The sequence below is a fragment of the Antennarius striatus genome, chromosome 8 (assembly GCF_040054535.1).
Source record: "Antennarius striatus isolate MH-2024 chromosome 8, ASM4005453v1, whole genome shotgun sequence".
NCBI classification, from domain to species: Eukaryota; Metazoa; Chordata; class Actinopteri; order Lophiiformes; family Antennariidae; genus Antennarius; species Antennarius striatus.
The window spans coordinates 19,390,001-19,406,434 of record NC_090783.1 but is presented as its reverse complement, the minus strand read 5'-3'; the positions used below and the strand labels follow the sequence as shown (position 1 = coordinate 19,406,434).

Genomic DNA, 16,434 nt, shown 5'->3' with positions numbered 1-16,434 from the left:
ATAGTTTTGTGACCGCAGGATGTGGTCACATCATATATCTGTGCCCTAAGGGGGAAGTAAAGGTTTATTTTTTACAGGTGCTCATCCTTAGCTGTCTCCACCTCTATTTATGATGTACTGTATGTTTGAGTTGTGTTTATGCATCTGCAATGCCTTTAACACTGTTCTTCATCACTTTCACCTTTTCACTTCCCACCCAATTTCTTCTCTCTATTTCTCCATCTCTGTCGCTGTCCCTCTCTCTCTCTCTCTCTCTCTGCTAGAGAAGGACGAGGATGATGATGATTTTGTGATAGATGAGGAATTATTAAAGATAGCTCTTAAAAAAAAAACACTAACACAAGAATGAATAAAGCAAAGAAAATTGTGAAAGAAACACCTGAGACACCTACTGATGAAGTAGCTCTGAGAACGAAAATGACATCAGACTGAAAGAGGCTGTAACAGAAAAATATGATTCGCAAAAGATAAAAAAAATTCCTGCAAGACACAAAAAGTTCAAGGGCAAAAGTAGAAAAAAATGTCCTGTCCTCAACATGTCTCTGGATAGAGTTAGCTTTTATATGAAGAGTAAAATAAGAAGTGGTGAGCCAGTTCTTACAGACCAATAATCTTATAGATTGAAAAAACTAAGGAAAAAAGTAAAAGGCATGATTGTGGAGAATGGATAATTGTTTTTTTTTCTTAATTTTGTCTGTTTTTTTCACTTTCATAAATGTTAAAAGGTTAGATGTTTCTTTGTTCAGAAAACATACAGTACTATAGAAAATCATCTTTACTTGAACCTCTGTTGGATTTTGTGTCAACTTGATTATTTTGTAATTTAACATGTTAAAAATCAAAATCAAATCTCTCTCTCTCTCTCTCTCTCTCTCTCTCTCTCTCTCTCTCTCTCTCTCTCTCTCTCTCTCTCTCTCTCTTTCTCTGTGTGTGTATGGCTCTCTCTCTCCCTTGGTGTTCATCTACCTGTTTTTTAATCTCTCCAGGTGCTGGTTGCGTTTGGACACATACTTCATCTGGAGCTTTATAGGCCCGGCTACGCTCATCATTATGGTGAGATACACATACATAGATGCCAGTGCTAATGCTAATTCACTGATTTTGCTTACATATGCAGAGCAGACTTGCTACCAAGTGTTTGTGCAAGAACACTTTGATTTAGTTCTTCTTTAGCATTTGCATGAGCTTGTAAATAGTCAAATTAATTAATTATCACTTGTGAGTTATCTCTCAAGTGGGCACATATTCCTAAAAGTTGGGGATCCTTGGACATGTGGCACAAACTGAACAGAAATCAACAAAGGTGCGTTGCGCTTAGACACTTCCCTTCATGATCCAGGAACTGTACTCTCTCATGGGAGTGCTGCTTCATCAACACACAGGCCAATTAGACCAGAGAAGAAGGACTATATTCAGTGAACAATGACAGTGAATGAAAGTGCTCTGATGAGCAGGAACAGTCGTAATTTTATGAACAAGTAAAAAAGACAAAAATAGAGTCAGACACACAGACATAAATGGCAAAACAGCATAAAAAGTAGAATTTGGGGAAAAGAGAATGATGTTCTCAATTAGATGAATGTCAGCATGTACACTGATGCTTTATACTCATTTAAGAAATGTCAGGCAGGCTATCACTGATCTAATTGGGGCAGTTAAGTGAGAGTGGTGCAGGTGGAAGTGCTTTGTTATGGCTCTATGTCTACTGGTAACATATAAAGCCTTGGAGACCCAACACTGCAGTCCAGACAGTCATTATTAAACCACCCTACCTCTGCATTAGTAGCCCAGAAGAATAGACAGCATCTCTGAGAATTGGATTTCTATTGTAACAATGATCCTCAGTGGTTGTAATGACTGCTGTATTTTCCATGATGCTCAAGCTTATGCATTTTCAGCACACAAAGGACTGTTTATTGTAGGCTGATATTGTGTCAGCATCAAATTAATTCTTGGAGTAAAAATGATATGATATTCATTCTATGTAAATTAATTGTTGTGGTGACACAGTGCTTTTAATTAGGCTTGTTGCTGTAGATTATTAACTTGTGTTTGTCTGTCGTTGTGTTTTAGCTGAATGTCATCTTCCTCGGTATTGCTCTTTATAAGATGTTCCATCATACGGCTATACTCAAACCAGACTCTGGATGCTTGGACAACATCAAGTAAGTATATGCATGTATGCACTCACTTTAAATTGCCTTTTTGTTGATCAGAGGAGAAATTCAACTTGTTAAGAAATATGATTGCTTGTTGTCTTATTGAACATTAGCCACGAACATTACAAGATTATTTCATATATGCTATTACTTTAGAAATACGATACCGGAGCCTGCAACACATTAGTTAAGCTAAACATGAAAACTTGAAGCGAGGGAAAACAGCTAAAATGGTTCTGTCTGTTAATCTGTTAAGCTCATTCTAACACATCCAAAAACTATGTTTTAGTTTTTCAATTTGTACTGATCAAAATGGCAAACCAGCAAGTTTTATTATATGTGTTATATAGATGCACAAAAACACAGACTTAAGAGTTGTATCCATCTTCTCAAATTCTCCTAAATTTTTCACTAAGAAACTAGTAAATACATAAAACCATGTATCATCATTTTTGTTACATGAAGCCCAGTTTTAAATCTGTTTTATACTCTTTCATGATGCTTGTCAGTGAATATCTCTTTTCACCCTGTGTGATGGTTAACGAAATATGTCTTAATGTCCACTCAAAACTGAAATTGAAAATTAACAATTGTTATCCGCTCAGTCCGGTGTAACACATTACAAAGACTGTAATCCAAAAAAAAAATGTCCATGGCTCGGAGCACAAAGCCTTACTCATTTTATTCATCATTTAAGTATTAACTGCCAATGGAACTTTTATCACAGCAGTTTTAAATAGTGATCCAAGTGGCAAGACTTTCATAAATAAGAACGACCAGCTTCAGTACAGTTTGGGGATGTAATCAAAAGCCTGATGAAAGACGAAAATAAAAGACCAATTTAGTCTACTATGCTTTCTGATTTTTTTTTTTCCCTTTTTAATGACTTCCTTTCTCTCTGCGCAGACGGAAGGCTGAAGAGATTAAATCTATTTCACTTCATTAGTAGTATCTTTTAGTGGTTCATTTACTTGTTAATCATCACCATGCCCCTTTTGCCTTTTTTCTCTGTCTTTTGCTTTGTTTGTTTCTTCAATTCCAAACCATCACAAATTGTGTCTGTTGTGGAGTGCCTCTGGTAAGACCACTCTCCAACCAAGATGCCTCTAGTCTTCAGAGACATTTTGATTGACGCGCTTATTATTGTCTCATTTGTCTGTCAAACCTGCGTAGAGTCTGTCTATATCCCTAAAGTAACTATTAAATGCCCTTGTAAAATAGATTACTTGTTGGTTTGTGATTTGTGAGTTCTTGTGAACTACAGCCTTAAAGTGCTCTTGAAATATTATACTAGGAGGATGTGAGCGAGGGGGAAACACAGCCGAGAGATAAACCATGACTGAAGAGAACAGTGCAGGAAGAGGTGGAATAAAGTGATGGAAAAGAGAGGAAAGAGTGTACCCTTTATTGAAGAGGGTCGTCAGACGAGCTTTATTGAAGGCTCCGTCTCGCCTGAATGGTGCCACAGAGGGCAACATCCAATCAATCACCCCAGTCTCTCTCGCTCACTCTCCATACTCACCTCCCTCCTACTGACTCAAGTATATCCCCCTCTGCTCTCCCACCCCCAACACCCCTTATTCCTCTACATCCCTCACATGAGAGGCAATCACTACCTAGTCAGCCAATCAAATTAACAGCCATATTCTAGGCTATAGCACACCCGGAAGCTATGACCTTTAATGAGAAAATGTCCGTTAAAATGGCTGTAATGTCCCTGTACTTACTGTCCAGTGGAGCCACTCACATGACTGCACTCAGAATCACACGCACAACCTCAGAGCACACTTACAACGCATAAGATGCCTCAACACAGACAGCTTCCTCTGACATTTGGCCATTAAGAAGCATTTCTGTATAGACTGTATTTGAAAATGAGGTTCACAGACTTAAAACACTTCTGTTTAATTTAACTGAATACATTATTAAAGTCACAATTGCACTAAAAGACTTCAGTGTCCATTTTTCCTGCAAAATGTCTCTACGCTGCACAAATGTGCACAAATGCACAAATGAATTTAACTTCAGAAAAATCTTGACCACTTGACTTTCTCGAGACCATTGGCTGATGTCAGTTTTCTCATAAGTTCTGATTCTTCTCCAGAGATGTGTCTGTATAACGGATTCAGTTTACTCTATTCTTTCACAACTGTATAAGCCAAAAAATTTTCATACTCCACTACATCTTGCTCCCATAGCAGTAGGATTCTGAACGAAACTGTCTGTTGCCTGTTGGTTCCATATGTTTCAAACTTTGTTCATTAGATTTTCTGATTCTTGGAAGGATACAAACCTCTTGTGTTACCCTGCTTGCTGCAGATTACAGATTACTACATTACATCATGTTTTATTTGACATGGCAATTGATTTGTTATTGTATAATGGGCATATGCTATTCGATTAGTCATTTCACCTTTTCTTCACCAGGTCTTGGGTGATCGGGGCCATAGCCCTGCTGTGTTTGTTGGGCCTGACCTGGGCTTTCGGCCTGATGTACATCAACGAGAGCACGGTCATCATGGCCTACCTTTTCACCATCTTCAACTCTCTGCAGGGGATGTTCATCTTCATCTTTCATTGCATCCTGCAGAAGAAGGTGAGAGAAAGCTGCACCTTCTTCTGCAGAAAGAAGGTGCAGACAGACAGGCAGAGACATGAACACACAGTGATAGGCACATATGCTCACATTGATCTGCAGGGGCATCAAAAATAGCCAGAGATCTCTCACTATTTTATTGCTCACTCAGTAACTCAATATTTGTTTCTCACTTTTTCATCTCTCTCTCTCTCTCTCTCTCTCTCTCTCTCTCTCTCTCTCTCTCTCTCTCTCTCTCTCTCTCTCTCTCTCTCTCTCTCTCTCTCTCTCTCTCTCTCTGTCTCTCTCTCTCTCTCTCTCTCCCTCTCTTTCTCTTTCTCTAAATATATACAGTATATACAATATATACTGTGTGTGTGTGTGTATATATACTGTGTATATATATATATATAATATATATAATATATATCACACACACACACACACACACACACACACACACATATATATATATATATATATATATATATATATATATATATATATATATACACATACACATACATATATATATATATATATATGGTACTTCTACTTACAAAATTAATTGGTTCTGGAAGAAATTACGTAAGTAGAAAATTACGTAAGTAGAGACGCGTTTTCCATGCAAATGCCCTAATCCATTCCAAGCCCACAAAAATCCCAACATAAATGTTTTATACAGCATAAAAATGCATCAAAACATGTAACAACTACATGTTACGATTAGATTATTACACAATAAATGAGAGTTGTGCATAACGTAAAAAACAAAGAAAAAGAATTAAAATGATGGTCATTTACCTTTTAACTGCTGTCCACATTGTTTTTTGCCCTCTTTGGTTCATGCGCTCCTATCTCACGATGCCGAATGAATTCCAGTCTTCCTTTTGAACTTCTCCAACCACCCACGCTATGCCTTAAACTCCTTGAACTTCCTTTTGTTTTAATAACGTGGCGATTGTAGATGCATTTTATTCTTTGGCGAGATCAACCAAACGCATCCCTTTTTTATGTTCTTCTGTTATCTCTTGCTTCGTTTGTATGGACAAAAAAAAACTATTTTCTTCGTCTGGGGTCCATAGCGAATGCGTACTCAAAAAGTTATTACATTTGCACAAAACTATCAGAACACCTCATGGGTCGAGTGCCGAATGCCGAGACACTCCATAAGCACCGTTCTAGCTCCACACAGAGGTGGAGTGGCATCCCTCTTAGCCAATGGGATGCCAGGAGTATACGTAATAGGTAATAGCCAATGGCAGAGGAGCTATAAGGATGTTGCGTTCAGGAACCTGAGGGAGATTCGAGTATCAGCCGATACTGTGTTTTTATTCGAGTATCAGTCGATACTGTGTTTTTACATCACGTAAGTCGAAATTTCTTTCGTAAGTAGAGGTAATATTTTCCTGCTGAGAAATTTCATAAGTGGAAAATTTTGTAAGTAGAGACATTCATAAGTAGAGGTATCACTGTATATATATATATATATATATATATATATATATATATATATATATATATATATATATATATATATATATATACACACACACACACACAATGACACATTATAAAAAGGTGATTAATTTTTGTATTATACTTGGGGTTTGGTTAGTCAACGAATTAGAAGCATTTGTAAGTACAAATGTTCCTGTGCAGTAAATGATTGCTTGCAGGAAGAGCTCAAAAATACTGGGATATTTTTGGAATATCTCCCACACACTGTCACTGGGAGTACAGAGGAGGGATAAGATATAGAGATAAAATTTATCAAGAACTGATACTTTGTTCTGACTTTAGTCCCACCGAGGTTTTCTAGTTCAATGTGTGCAACCAATAAACAAGTGATGTGTCTATGTGTGTGTGTGTGTGTGTGTGTCTGTGTGTGTGTGTGTGTGTGTGTGTGTGTGTGTGTGTGTGTGTGTGTGTGTGTGTGTGTGTGTGTGTATGCATGCATGCATGCGGGTGTGCGAGGCATTCTCAATTGACGTATGTGTTAGACCATGAGATCAGGTGTCTTGAGAGATATGTCCTCAAAACAGTGCTGAGGTTTTCTTTGGCTGTGGCCCAACACAGTTTCTCACAAGATGCATGGAGCAGCTCACCCACAGCTGTTCAAACAGAGCATGTGGCCAAACACATCTGCCAGGCCAACTAGCTTGTTAAAGACCAATTACAGTCCTATTTGTTCTAACTTGATTGGGATCTAACTGCAGATGTTTTGAGTGTACAAGTGCATCATATCTCCCCCCAAGGAAACTTCCATATCAGATGGATATGTGGCCTTAATAAGATTTGGGGTAGATATTGACCAGAAATGAAAGTTCATGAAGTTAATCCTTTAAAGTCCATGTTTTATACAAGAGTACAAGAGGTTTATACAAGAGGTTTGCTGGGACTACGTCACTCCAATGCAATTTTTAGGTATCTCATACTGAAAATATTCTTATATATGTGAAAGTTAAGAGCTGACTGTCATTCAGCTCCTCCATGTGTGCTTGTACATAGTACATAGTGTACATAGTGTAACTATCTCCACCTCAAAACTCTCCTCTACAGGTGCGTAAAGAGTACGGCAAATGCCTGCGTACTCACTGCTGCAGCGGCAAGAGCGTGGAGACATCTATCTCCTCCTCCAGTAAGACCACCACATCCCGGACCCCTGGCCGCTACTCCACAGGCTCACAGGTGAGCTTACCTGCCTGCACACCTGGACGCTACAGCACAGCAGACTCCCAGGTGAGGCCAGAGCACGCAGTGAGGGTTTTGGGTTATCACTTTCAATCCCAAGTTAGATTTTTTTTTTCATTTCATTATAAATTTTAACAAGGTAGAATTAGAACTTCACATAAGAGAAATGTTCAAAGGAAGCAGCTGGCGTCTCTAGGGTGGCTTCAAACTGTTTTATTTGAGGCCCAATAAGAAAATAAAAAATTGATAGATTATTTATATTTTATTACATTACATTACTTAAAAGAAAAAAACACAGAATAACCTACACCTGATTTTGAGATCGTTGTGGGAAAAATTGCTGTTTTTCCTACTTCTCCAGTGTCACGGTGTCTTTAGGCAAACCTTTTTACATGTTTTTCAATGAATAGCATTAGAATATTTTGGTTTAATTATTGAGTGTCCATGAAATCCAACATTATGATCCCAAAGGGCACCTTTTTCCAATTTTTGTCTGCAAGGAGGCCTAAATTCTCAGACTAGTAAAAACCCTGTCATAAACTGTAAATGCAGACATGGAATCTGTTTGTGTATTTTCTGTTGAAAGTGAGATAGCCCAAACCCAGAAAAACACCTCCACATTTTAATGCTGATACACAAGTAGATGAAGTATAACCATTATTGATGAGGTACTTTTCCCGACCTGTTTTGTCCCAACCTGTCCTTACTTTGCTTTTCTTTTACTCTTTTACTTTTACTTTTATTCACTAAAATACCCTCCTTTTGCACATTGTACATTCAAATATTGCAATATTGCATTCCTTGCCCCATTTTCTTTCATTTTTTGTTGTCTTCCCTTCATTTATTTTATATTTCCTTTTGTTTTTCCTTCCTGTTCATTATTTCTTCTCTCCTCTGTGTCTTTCCATACAATTCTACCTCCTTTTCCCTGTCTTTGTCTCTCACTTCTTTCCCTTCTGTATAAAGAGTCGAATCAGGAGGATGTGGAATGACACTGTGAGGAAACAGGAGTCATCTTTCATCACTGGAGACATCAACAGCTCAGCTACGTTAAACAGAGGTAACCATGGGAAACATTTAATTTTTATCCTCACCATTGTCACCATATCTGTCTACTTTATGAAGAGTGGGAGTCCATTGAGACCATTGAGTTAGTGGAAGGTATCAAAATTGGTACAGATACCATGATATAAAAGAGAGCACAACACAGCCTAGGTATCACTCAGTATTATTTTTTTACTAAACAGAATGACATTACCAGAATGACATTAGAGATTTGAGAGTAGAGTCCTGCTAAAATTGAAACTTCTTGTGGTTCTATTCTAAATCTACACCAGAGAAGGCTGGCAGTATCATGCAGAAGTACTTCTTTAAGGCATTGCTTGAAGGATATATAATCAACAAAGAATTTATTACACGTTAAAGTATTTATACATCTTAATCTGTGCACCAGTCTCCTCAGCAAATACAGGTATATCTCTGCTTATCTTTCTCAATTACACGTCGACTCTCAAATAAATACATGGATTAGGAAAAATCAAGTTTACATCATTTTACCCCACTTTACGGCTGTTGGCCACAATTATTAGAATCATAAAATCACTAGCAAACCGTGCACATAATATCATGATACTGTACAGTAAAAAGAATTACAGATACTAGCGGGAACCCGCAGAAATTCCACTGTTAAAACAATAATATCAGGCGTCATGGTATTATAAACCAAGTGCAACCAACGTAGTCAAAAATCAATGTGGTGACGTAACGACTTCGTGTTGGCAAATCTGATGAGTTTCAGAGATGTTTGTGGATGGATTATGGACAAGATTGTTTTTTTCGTGTCCAAATTTACTACTGGTATATTGACATCATCCACCATCTCTTATAACTCAAACAGAAAGCATCAAGCACATTTAAATATATTTCAAAATATGTATTTAATATATTGATAATCTAATAGTAATGTATGGTGTAATAAAGTGTTTATAACACAATTAAACATGGAATCACACGTACAACTGAGTTTGGTCCTGGCGAATAAAGCATCGGGTTCCCCACATGACAACTTGAGGTCCGTCTCAATCAAACAATGTAAACCGTTATCGTTATCATTTACGAAGCCAAAATGGCTCCGTAAGTGAGAGACATGGACAAATGTGAAGACTGGAGCTAACTCGGCTAGCGGCCCCAATATCCGGGTAGACGCCGGAAGCGTGACAGCGTGAGGTTTTCAGGTGAGCTTATTCAAATATATAGGTGGGGATATCACATTGTTAGACCACAGCCCACACTTTTTTTCTGTACTATATTAAAACATTTAATTTAATTGTTTGAAATATTAAAATAGACGTGTATTAAATACATATTATTAAAAATTCATTCAGAAATAAAGTACAGTAGAGAACTGGGAATGGTTATCTTGGGTTTCAGCTTCAGCTGAGCTATACTTTAGTTAGAAATGATGAAGCCTAATGAATATGAGTTCAAACATGTATAAACCTTTAAAAGAACAACTTTTTCTCTGTAATTATTCCGTTTTTAGGACTACCATGATCTGGATTCATGCCAAAAACCGCACCTGCTTTTTCCTTCCAAAATATGCAGTTATTCAGATTGATGGTTTCTTTTTCTTTCTTTTTTTTGCCAAATTTATTTTAGTTTACTAAATTAAGTTTTTTCTCCTAAAAAGCATTGACAGTTTATTTTCACTACATGACAGGTCATGTATTGCCATTTTTCATTTTTATTTCTCACCTAAAGGCTTCTGTTGTTACCAAATGAATATTGAGCTTTGTTCACCATATTCCAATTTTTATTGTGGATAAAGTCTTGCTAACCACTGAAAGAGCAGATTTCATGAACATGGTTGTGTGAATGCCCGGGTAATGATGACATACTGTACATCCTGAATTGGACAGATACTTTACACAAACACAGATGCACACAGGTACATCACTATTTGTCAGTCTCCAAGTTGAGGGGTAGGTCTCACTTCATTATCACACACTTAGTGAGGCAAGGCTTAAGACCCCCTTGCCTCCTCCCTCCCTCAAACTTTAAAGTGTGGTGCAGAGAGCTACTAAACCAGTAGGTTTTAAATGACTAAATACTGTGGCTAAGTGAAAAGAGGTCAAAAAAATGAATGTCTTGAAACAGACTGACTTAATGAAAATATTCAAATGGAAAATGAATGTATACATTTTAAACCTAATTTCCCGTCTAAAGCATTCATTTGACTAATTTGTCATCTCCTTTTCTCTTCTGTTTTTCATTTGTTTGGAACACCCTGACATATTTATCATGTTATGCAGTTGCTCATTGGAGTATTTTTAACCACCACGCCCCCACACACACATACACACACACACATGCACGCACCTACGCACTCACGCACGCACACACACACACACACACACACACACACACACACACACACACACACAGATAAACAAAAAAAAAATCCTTAATTCTGCCACATTCTTTCTCTGTTCTTCCCCTTTTAACTGTCCAAGGCCAAACTCAGGCTGCTGGCTGCTTCATCTTCGTCTTTTTTCACTAGGTTAGGTAATACAGTCTGAGCTGTGATATCCTGAAAACATTCAGTTTAGGGATTTGGAAACTAGTGTGGTCTTTCAGCTAAAAATCTGTGCAAAAAAAAGAATGCCATGATGATGCTTTTTGTCTCAGTTTTTAGTATTTGACACACATATGTAAGAGTGGGTAGAGGTATCACAAGGATGATATGAGATGTTATGACCATTTGTCTGCTGTTTTTCTGTGGTGTCCTCGTGTATACATGCTTTGTCTCCCATCTGAGGAAGAAAATGCAATGAGAAGTCTTTTTTTGAGGGCCCTTCTTACAATCGTGTAGTCATGCTATTTTGCTCAAGTGTATTGAACTATAACACAATTTTCTCCAAGCTACGCTCTTTTTATCCCTTCCTCTGTCTCTCTTTCCTGTCACTTTCCTCGGCCTGTATGCAGTGGCTGCAAGAATGACTTGTCAAGCTTTTTCTTGGCTTTCACCTCTATGTTGCTTGTTTGATTTACAGTAATTGTCCTCTTCTCTCCCTCTTTCCTCCACACACTCACTCATCTCACTCTGCCTTCTTTCTCTTTCTACTTACTTCCACTTTGCAACATTCACATGCTCTCTTCTTCCCTGTTCCTCTGTCTTTTGTCTTGAGTGCTTTTCTCCTCTTTTTCTCCCTTGACTTGGCTGCTGCTTTTCCTCTCCCTTTTTCTCTTCACTTGGCTGTTGGTCTTCCTTTCTCTTTATCTGTCTGCCTGTACCAGGAGCCATGGCTAATCATCTTATAACTAATGCTCTCCTTCGTCCCCATGGTACTAACAATCCTTATAACACTCTCCTGGGGGACTCAGCAGTCTATAACAACCCAGCTGTGGGCATGTACAACACCCAAGGTGTGCCTGATGTTTCTATTATAAGCATACAACATCCAGAAAATAATATTGGAGCTATTTTTTTCACCACGCTGAATTTATTTTGCATGTCTATTTTATTTTAACTTTTTTTTTTGTGTCACACTTTTGGCCGCATATCTGATGTAACCTAACTATGGCTCCCAAGTGAGATAATAAATCACATTGCAGTAATGTCTTGCAAAGGACACTCACTGGACATTTCTTACAGCACCTACAGTAAATATTGAGACAGAATTCTCCCAATGATTTATTGAAACAGTATAATGAGACTACAATGTGATTTATGGTATGCTACCGATGCATGTTACATGGCAGTGTTATATGTCACTGTTACAGATATTTTATATATGTAATAAGCAACTTGGGAGTCATGATATATGAAATTCTATTTTGCAATAATTGTGTCAGTTTTGCAAAATATGTTTTTCACTTTGAAAGTTGTTCTGTATGCTTCATCTGCTTCATGTTGTGATGAAATGCGGGATGGCAGTAGCTCAGTCCACTGCATCCTGGGCTGGGGACCAGAGGGTGGCCAGCTCAAGATCCATGTGGGCCAAAAGGTTTGCAGTGTGAACTGGCAGTGGAGAGGTGCCAGTTCACACTTCACCTTCTGAGCACTGCCGAAGTTCCCTTGTGCAAAGAATTGTCCCCTTACAAGTTGTTCATTGGGGCGCACCACAAAGGAGCAGCCCGCCGCTCTACCCCTCACCATTATCTGCATGTGTACAAGCCCCTTGAGTGTGTGTTTGTGTTTGTTTTGATCCAGTGCCACAGAAAGCAGACTTTGAATTTAGAAATATAATTTCCTTGTTGAATATTTTTCATCTTGTAGCCTACCATTAACGTGTGTACTCATGTTTTAATAGACTCTTATCACCGCTTCTCTCAAACAATGAATTCACAGTTGTTTCTCTTCTCCCTTCTCCCTCATGCTGTCCTAGCACCTTACCGAGACACAAGTATGGACTAAATGAATACTCAACTACTTCAATACATTAACTTTCTTCTCTCTTTTCTTGCCTCCGATACACTCAGTCTTACATTTTCAGTCCAATCTACATCCAAACAGTCGTATTTGGCATTCAGCCATGCTAAAGCCCCCCCCCAAAAAAAAATCATTGTCAGTCAGTTAGTTTTATTGTGTGATATTTCACACGTTTTGGATGATGTTGAACATTTATTTAAAACGTTATTTGAAATCATTGATTAATCCCAGTTGGTTTACCTTTAAATGTACTTGTGTCAGTAATAACTTCAAGTGTCACTTCAAGTGTTTTGTGGCTTTTTTATTACTGTAATTCTGGAAGTGAGAGAAGAAAGTGTGTTTGATGTTTATCTTAAATGAATTATTGTAGCTTGAAGCATTTATCCTTTGAAGAAAATTACCATTACTAGCTTCCCCAAAAAACTGATATCAAACAACATTTAAAATTGAAAAATCCAATGAATTTATAATGTGCCTTTTTCTTTAAAATTATTTGCTCCTCAGAGTGCATCCTGAACAACGCAAGAGACTCCAGTGTAATGGATACACTCCCTCTTAATGGTAACCATGCAAACAACTACAGCATGGCTAGCAGTGAATACTTGAGTGACTGCGTCCAGATTCTAGACCGCACTGGTGGCTACAGCACCCACAGCAACCACAAGGAGACAACCCTGGAGAAGAAGATCCTCAAGGAGCTGACTTCTAACTACATCCCATCCTACCTCAATAACCATGAGAGAGCCACCAACGAGCGCAATCATAACCTGATGAACAAGTTGGTCAACAGCAGCATGGCAAATGGAGGTGAAAAGTTTGATTTTGATTGAATTTCATGTTCACTAGGTCGTACACTCTTGATGTATTTAAACAATGATTCTATTTTTAAAGTATGTATAGCTGAAGTCACCTTTCAGAAAGCAGAGGAATGTACATTTTAAAAAATATTTTCACAAAGACACCATAAAAAACCAGAAACAGTATACACATGTGCTATGCCTATTTTACTTTAAATTAGTCCATAGAAATTCTGGAAATCTACAAATAAATGTAGGGAAACAGAGACAGTTTGTGAAATGAGCAACAACACTGTGGAACTTTAAAAATGAAAACAGGTTTCAATCCTGCAAATTCTTAGAAACATTCAGTTTTAGTCCTATCTCTGACCACTTGGTAAATGTAAGTCCAACACTCCCTAAGGAATAATTATCACAATGTCAGTTTAAGCAACTCTTTTACATTTTACGTTCTCTTAACATGGAAATATTGTCATGTTTGAGTTCTAAAATTATCCCCATTTGTCATCATATGAACAAAATTTCTGCCCCTTGTTAAGGAATTTTGCTTATAACTATCCTCCTATGGACCTTTCAGGAAGCATGGCAGGAGGAAGCAGCAGCAGCAGCAGCAGTGGAGTCAGTGGGTGTGTGGGTAGTGTTAAAGAGGACAATGGCCCGATGATGTTGGACAACCCTACAGCCTTCCCCCATGAGGAAAACCTAGGTTTGGAAATAATCAGAGAGGAATCCAATGCACCGCTTCTTCCACCACGGCCTCCTCCACCAGACAGCCATCCCCCACCACCTCCACTTCCTCACAGCTTTTCGCGACCACGCCGTATTCCCCAAGAGGCAAGCGAGAGCTTTTTTCCCCTGCTGACCAATGAGCACACTGATGAGCACATACATTCACCCAACCACAGAGACTCACTGTACACCAGCATGCCAGTGCTGACGGACCTCCCTGATGGGCAGATGAATGGTTTAACAGATGGAGAGGAAGACAGCTCTGGTGAGCTTCAGCCATGTAAGAGTGCCACTGCACCTGAGCTGGATGATGTCTATTATAAGAGCATGCCAAACTTGGGTTCTAGGAATCACCTTCACGAGCTACAGAGCTACTATCACATGGGCCGTGGTGGTAGTGATGGTTACGTGGTATCCGGGAGTAAGGAGGAGTCTGATTCGTCACCTGAGGAGCCTCCAGTAGACCCTTCTCACCTGGTTACCAGTCTATAGAGCCAATCAAAAGACTTCTTTTCCTCTCTCACTCTCCGAACCATCCAATGAAAGCATTCTGGGTTACTGACTGACTGACTGAATATGTGACATTAACTATGACTTGTGAAAAAACGAGTGAGAAATCGCTGGTCAAATGAAAGCAGGGACTGAATGTATTGTCATAAATAGTGTAGACTGAAAGGGTGCAAAAGAGACAATTAATGAACATCAAACAGAAATGGTAACAGACGCTTTCAACTTGGAAAAGGAGAAGAAGGGGAGGGATTCTGTAATATCTCCATACATGTTATTTTATTTTGGAATTTTGGATTAACCGAAGCCCTGCAAGTTCCCCAATATGGACCTCTAACAGACCATAACATATTGTGTCCACCACCACCACTACAGGGGGCTAACCCCTATCCTGGATAAAGGAGCTGCCTGTCTGTTTATCTGTATGTATGTCTCTAAAGACATGTGCTGGGATATATTTCCACTCCCCAAATGATACAACAGGATATTGAAATCTGGTGTTCTCAACATAAACTGGCCTTGAAATGGAGGATGTATAATATATGGCCTCATTACCAGTCATCCCAAAAACTATTTTATTTGGGCAATTGAACTGTACCCATGTCACACTGTTGTTTTCAATTCCCTTCTTGTTCTTGTCTGTTAAACTGGAGTTTTGTCTGGGCTGGTGTAACATTCCTGCAAGTTGTAGTGACTGCAGCTACTGTGTATTTTAATGAAAACAAAGAAGGAACAGACTGAATTGAAAAAAAAAGGGTTCCATTTCTTCTCCTCTCTTCTGTAAAGGTTTTCAGTTATCAAAGGATTATAATGAAATCACAAACTGTTTCTATGTATTGTACAGAATACAGATACAGATACAAATGTTGCGTATGACCAAGTCTTTTATTTTATAATTTTAAGTTGCAAACCTTTCGTATGTGCAATTTTTCTGAAATGTGATAAGTTCTCGTCACGTGTAGATTACAGAAAGATCAAGGATCATTCTTTCATGTCACTCTTTCATGAATACAAAAATAGTTAAGCACTCCTTAAATAATGCAATATAACTTATGCACACACTTCTTTCCGGTCATTTTAGCAACACCACTGTCACTTACATTTTACAGATCAGTTGTTACTATATACTTTACCACTGTGTAGATTTAAACCAAAAGGGAAAAAGAAGGGGCAGAGCTAGGAATCTGTGAGATAGTTCCTTTTGAAAAGCATTGTTTTAGTCTTTGCTTCAGGTGGGTCTCATCTTATTGTTCTTGAATAAGCATTTCTGTCCTTTAGACAGAAATAGCTGAACAAAAAAATTGCAGATAGCAGATATTCAGAGAAGTAGCTGCAAAAATGGTTTACAAGATAAATATTCCACTTATCGGCTTTACGTGTGCTGGTTGAGATCTTATTGTACACATAAAAGTGGGAGAGAATAATAAATTTATTATTAAAGTGCAAATTTTCATGAAAAAATGTGAAATGACACAATTATATGAAGATGTGAAAACTGCACTCACCAACACCGCCTAATGTGGAAAGCCAATGTTTACTTAG

General features: G+C 38.2%; 1 protein-coding gene across 2 annotated transcripts in view; it reads left to right on the top strand.

Moving 5' to 3' along the window:
• Window positions 1-16,434, top strand: part of adgrl3.1 (adhesion G protein-coupled receptor L3.1) — a 111,800-nt gene that overhangs the window by 95,040 nt on the left and 326 nt on the right. Inside the window, exons 17-25 of one of the 2 annotated variants that reach the window (XM_068321481.1) lie at window positions 987-1,053; window positions 2,074-2,165; window positions 4,587-4,755; window positions 7,297-7,476; window positions 8,395-8,488; window positions 11,725-11,853; window positions 12,816-12,833; window positions 13,364-13,666; window positions 14,234-16,434. The exon at window positions 14,234-16,434 is cut by the window's right edge and continues 326 nt beyond it. In XM_068321481.1, coding sequence (XP_068177582.1) covers window positions 987-1,053; window positions 2,074-2,165; window positions 4,587-4,755; window positions 7,297-7,476; window positions 8,395-8,488; window positions 11,725-11,853; window positions 12,816-12,833; window positions 13,364-13,666; window positions 14,234-14,877 — 1,696 coding nt within the window. In that variant the 3' untranslated portion in view covers window positions 14,878-16,434. The remainder of the gene's footprint in view (window positions 1-986; window positions 1,054-2,073; window positions 2,166-4,586; window positions 4,756-7,296; window positions 7,477-8,394; window positions 8,489-11,724; window positions 11,854-12,815; window positions 12,834-13,363; window positions 13,667-14,233) is intronic. The other variant, XM_068321480.1, reaches the window with a different exon arrangement.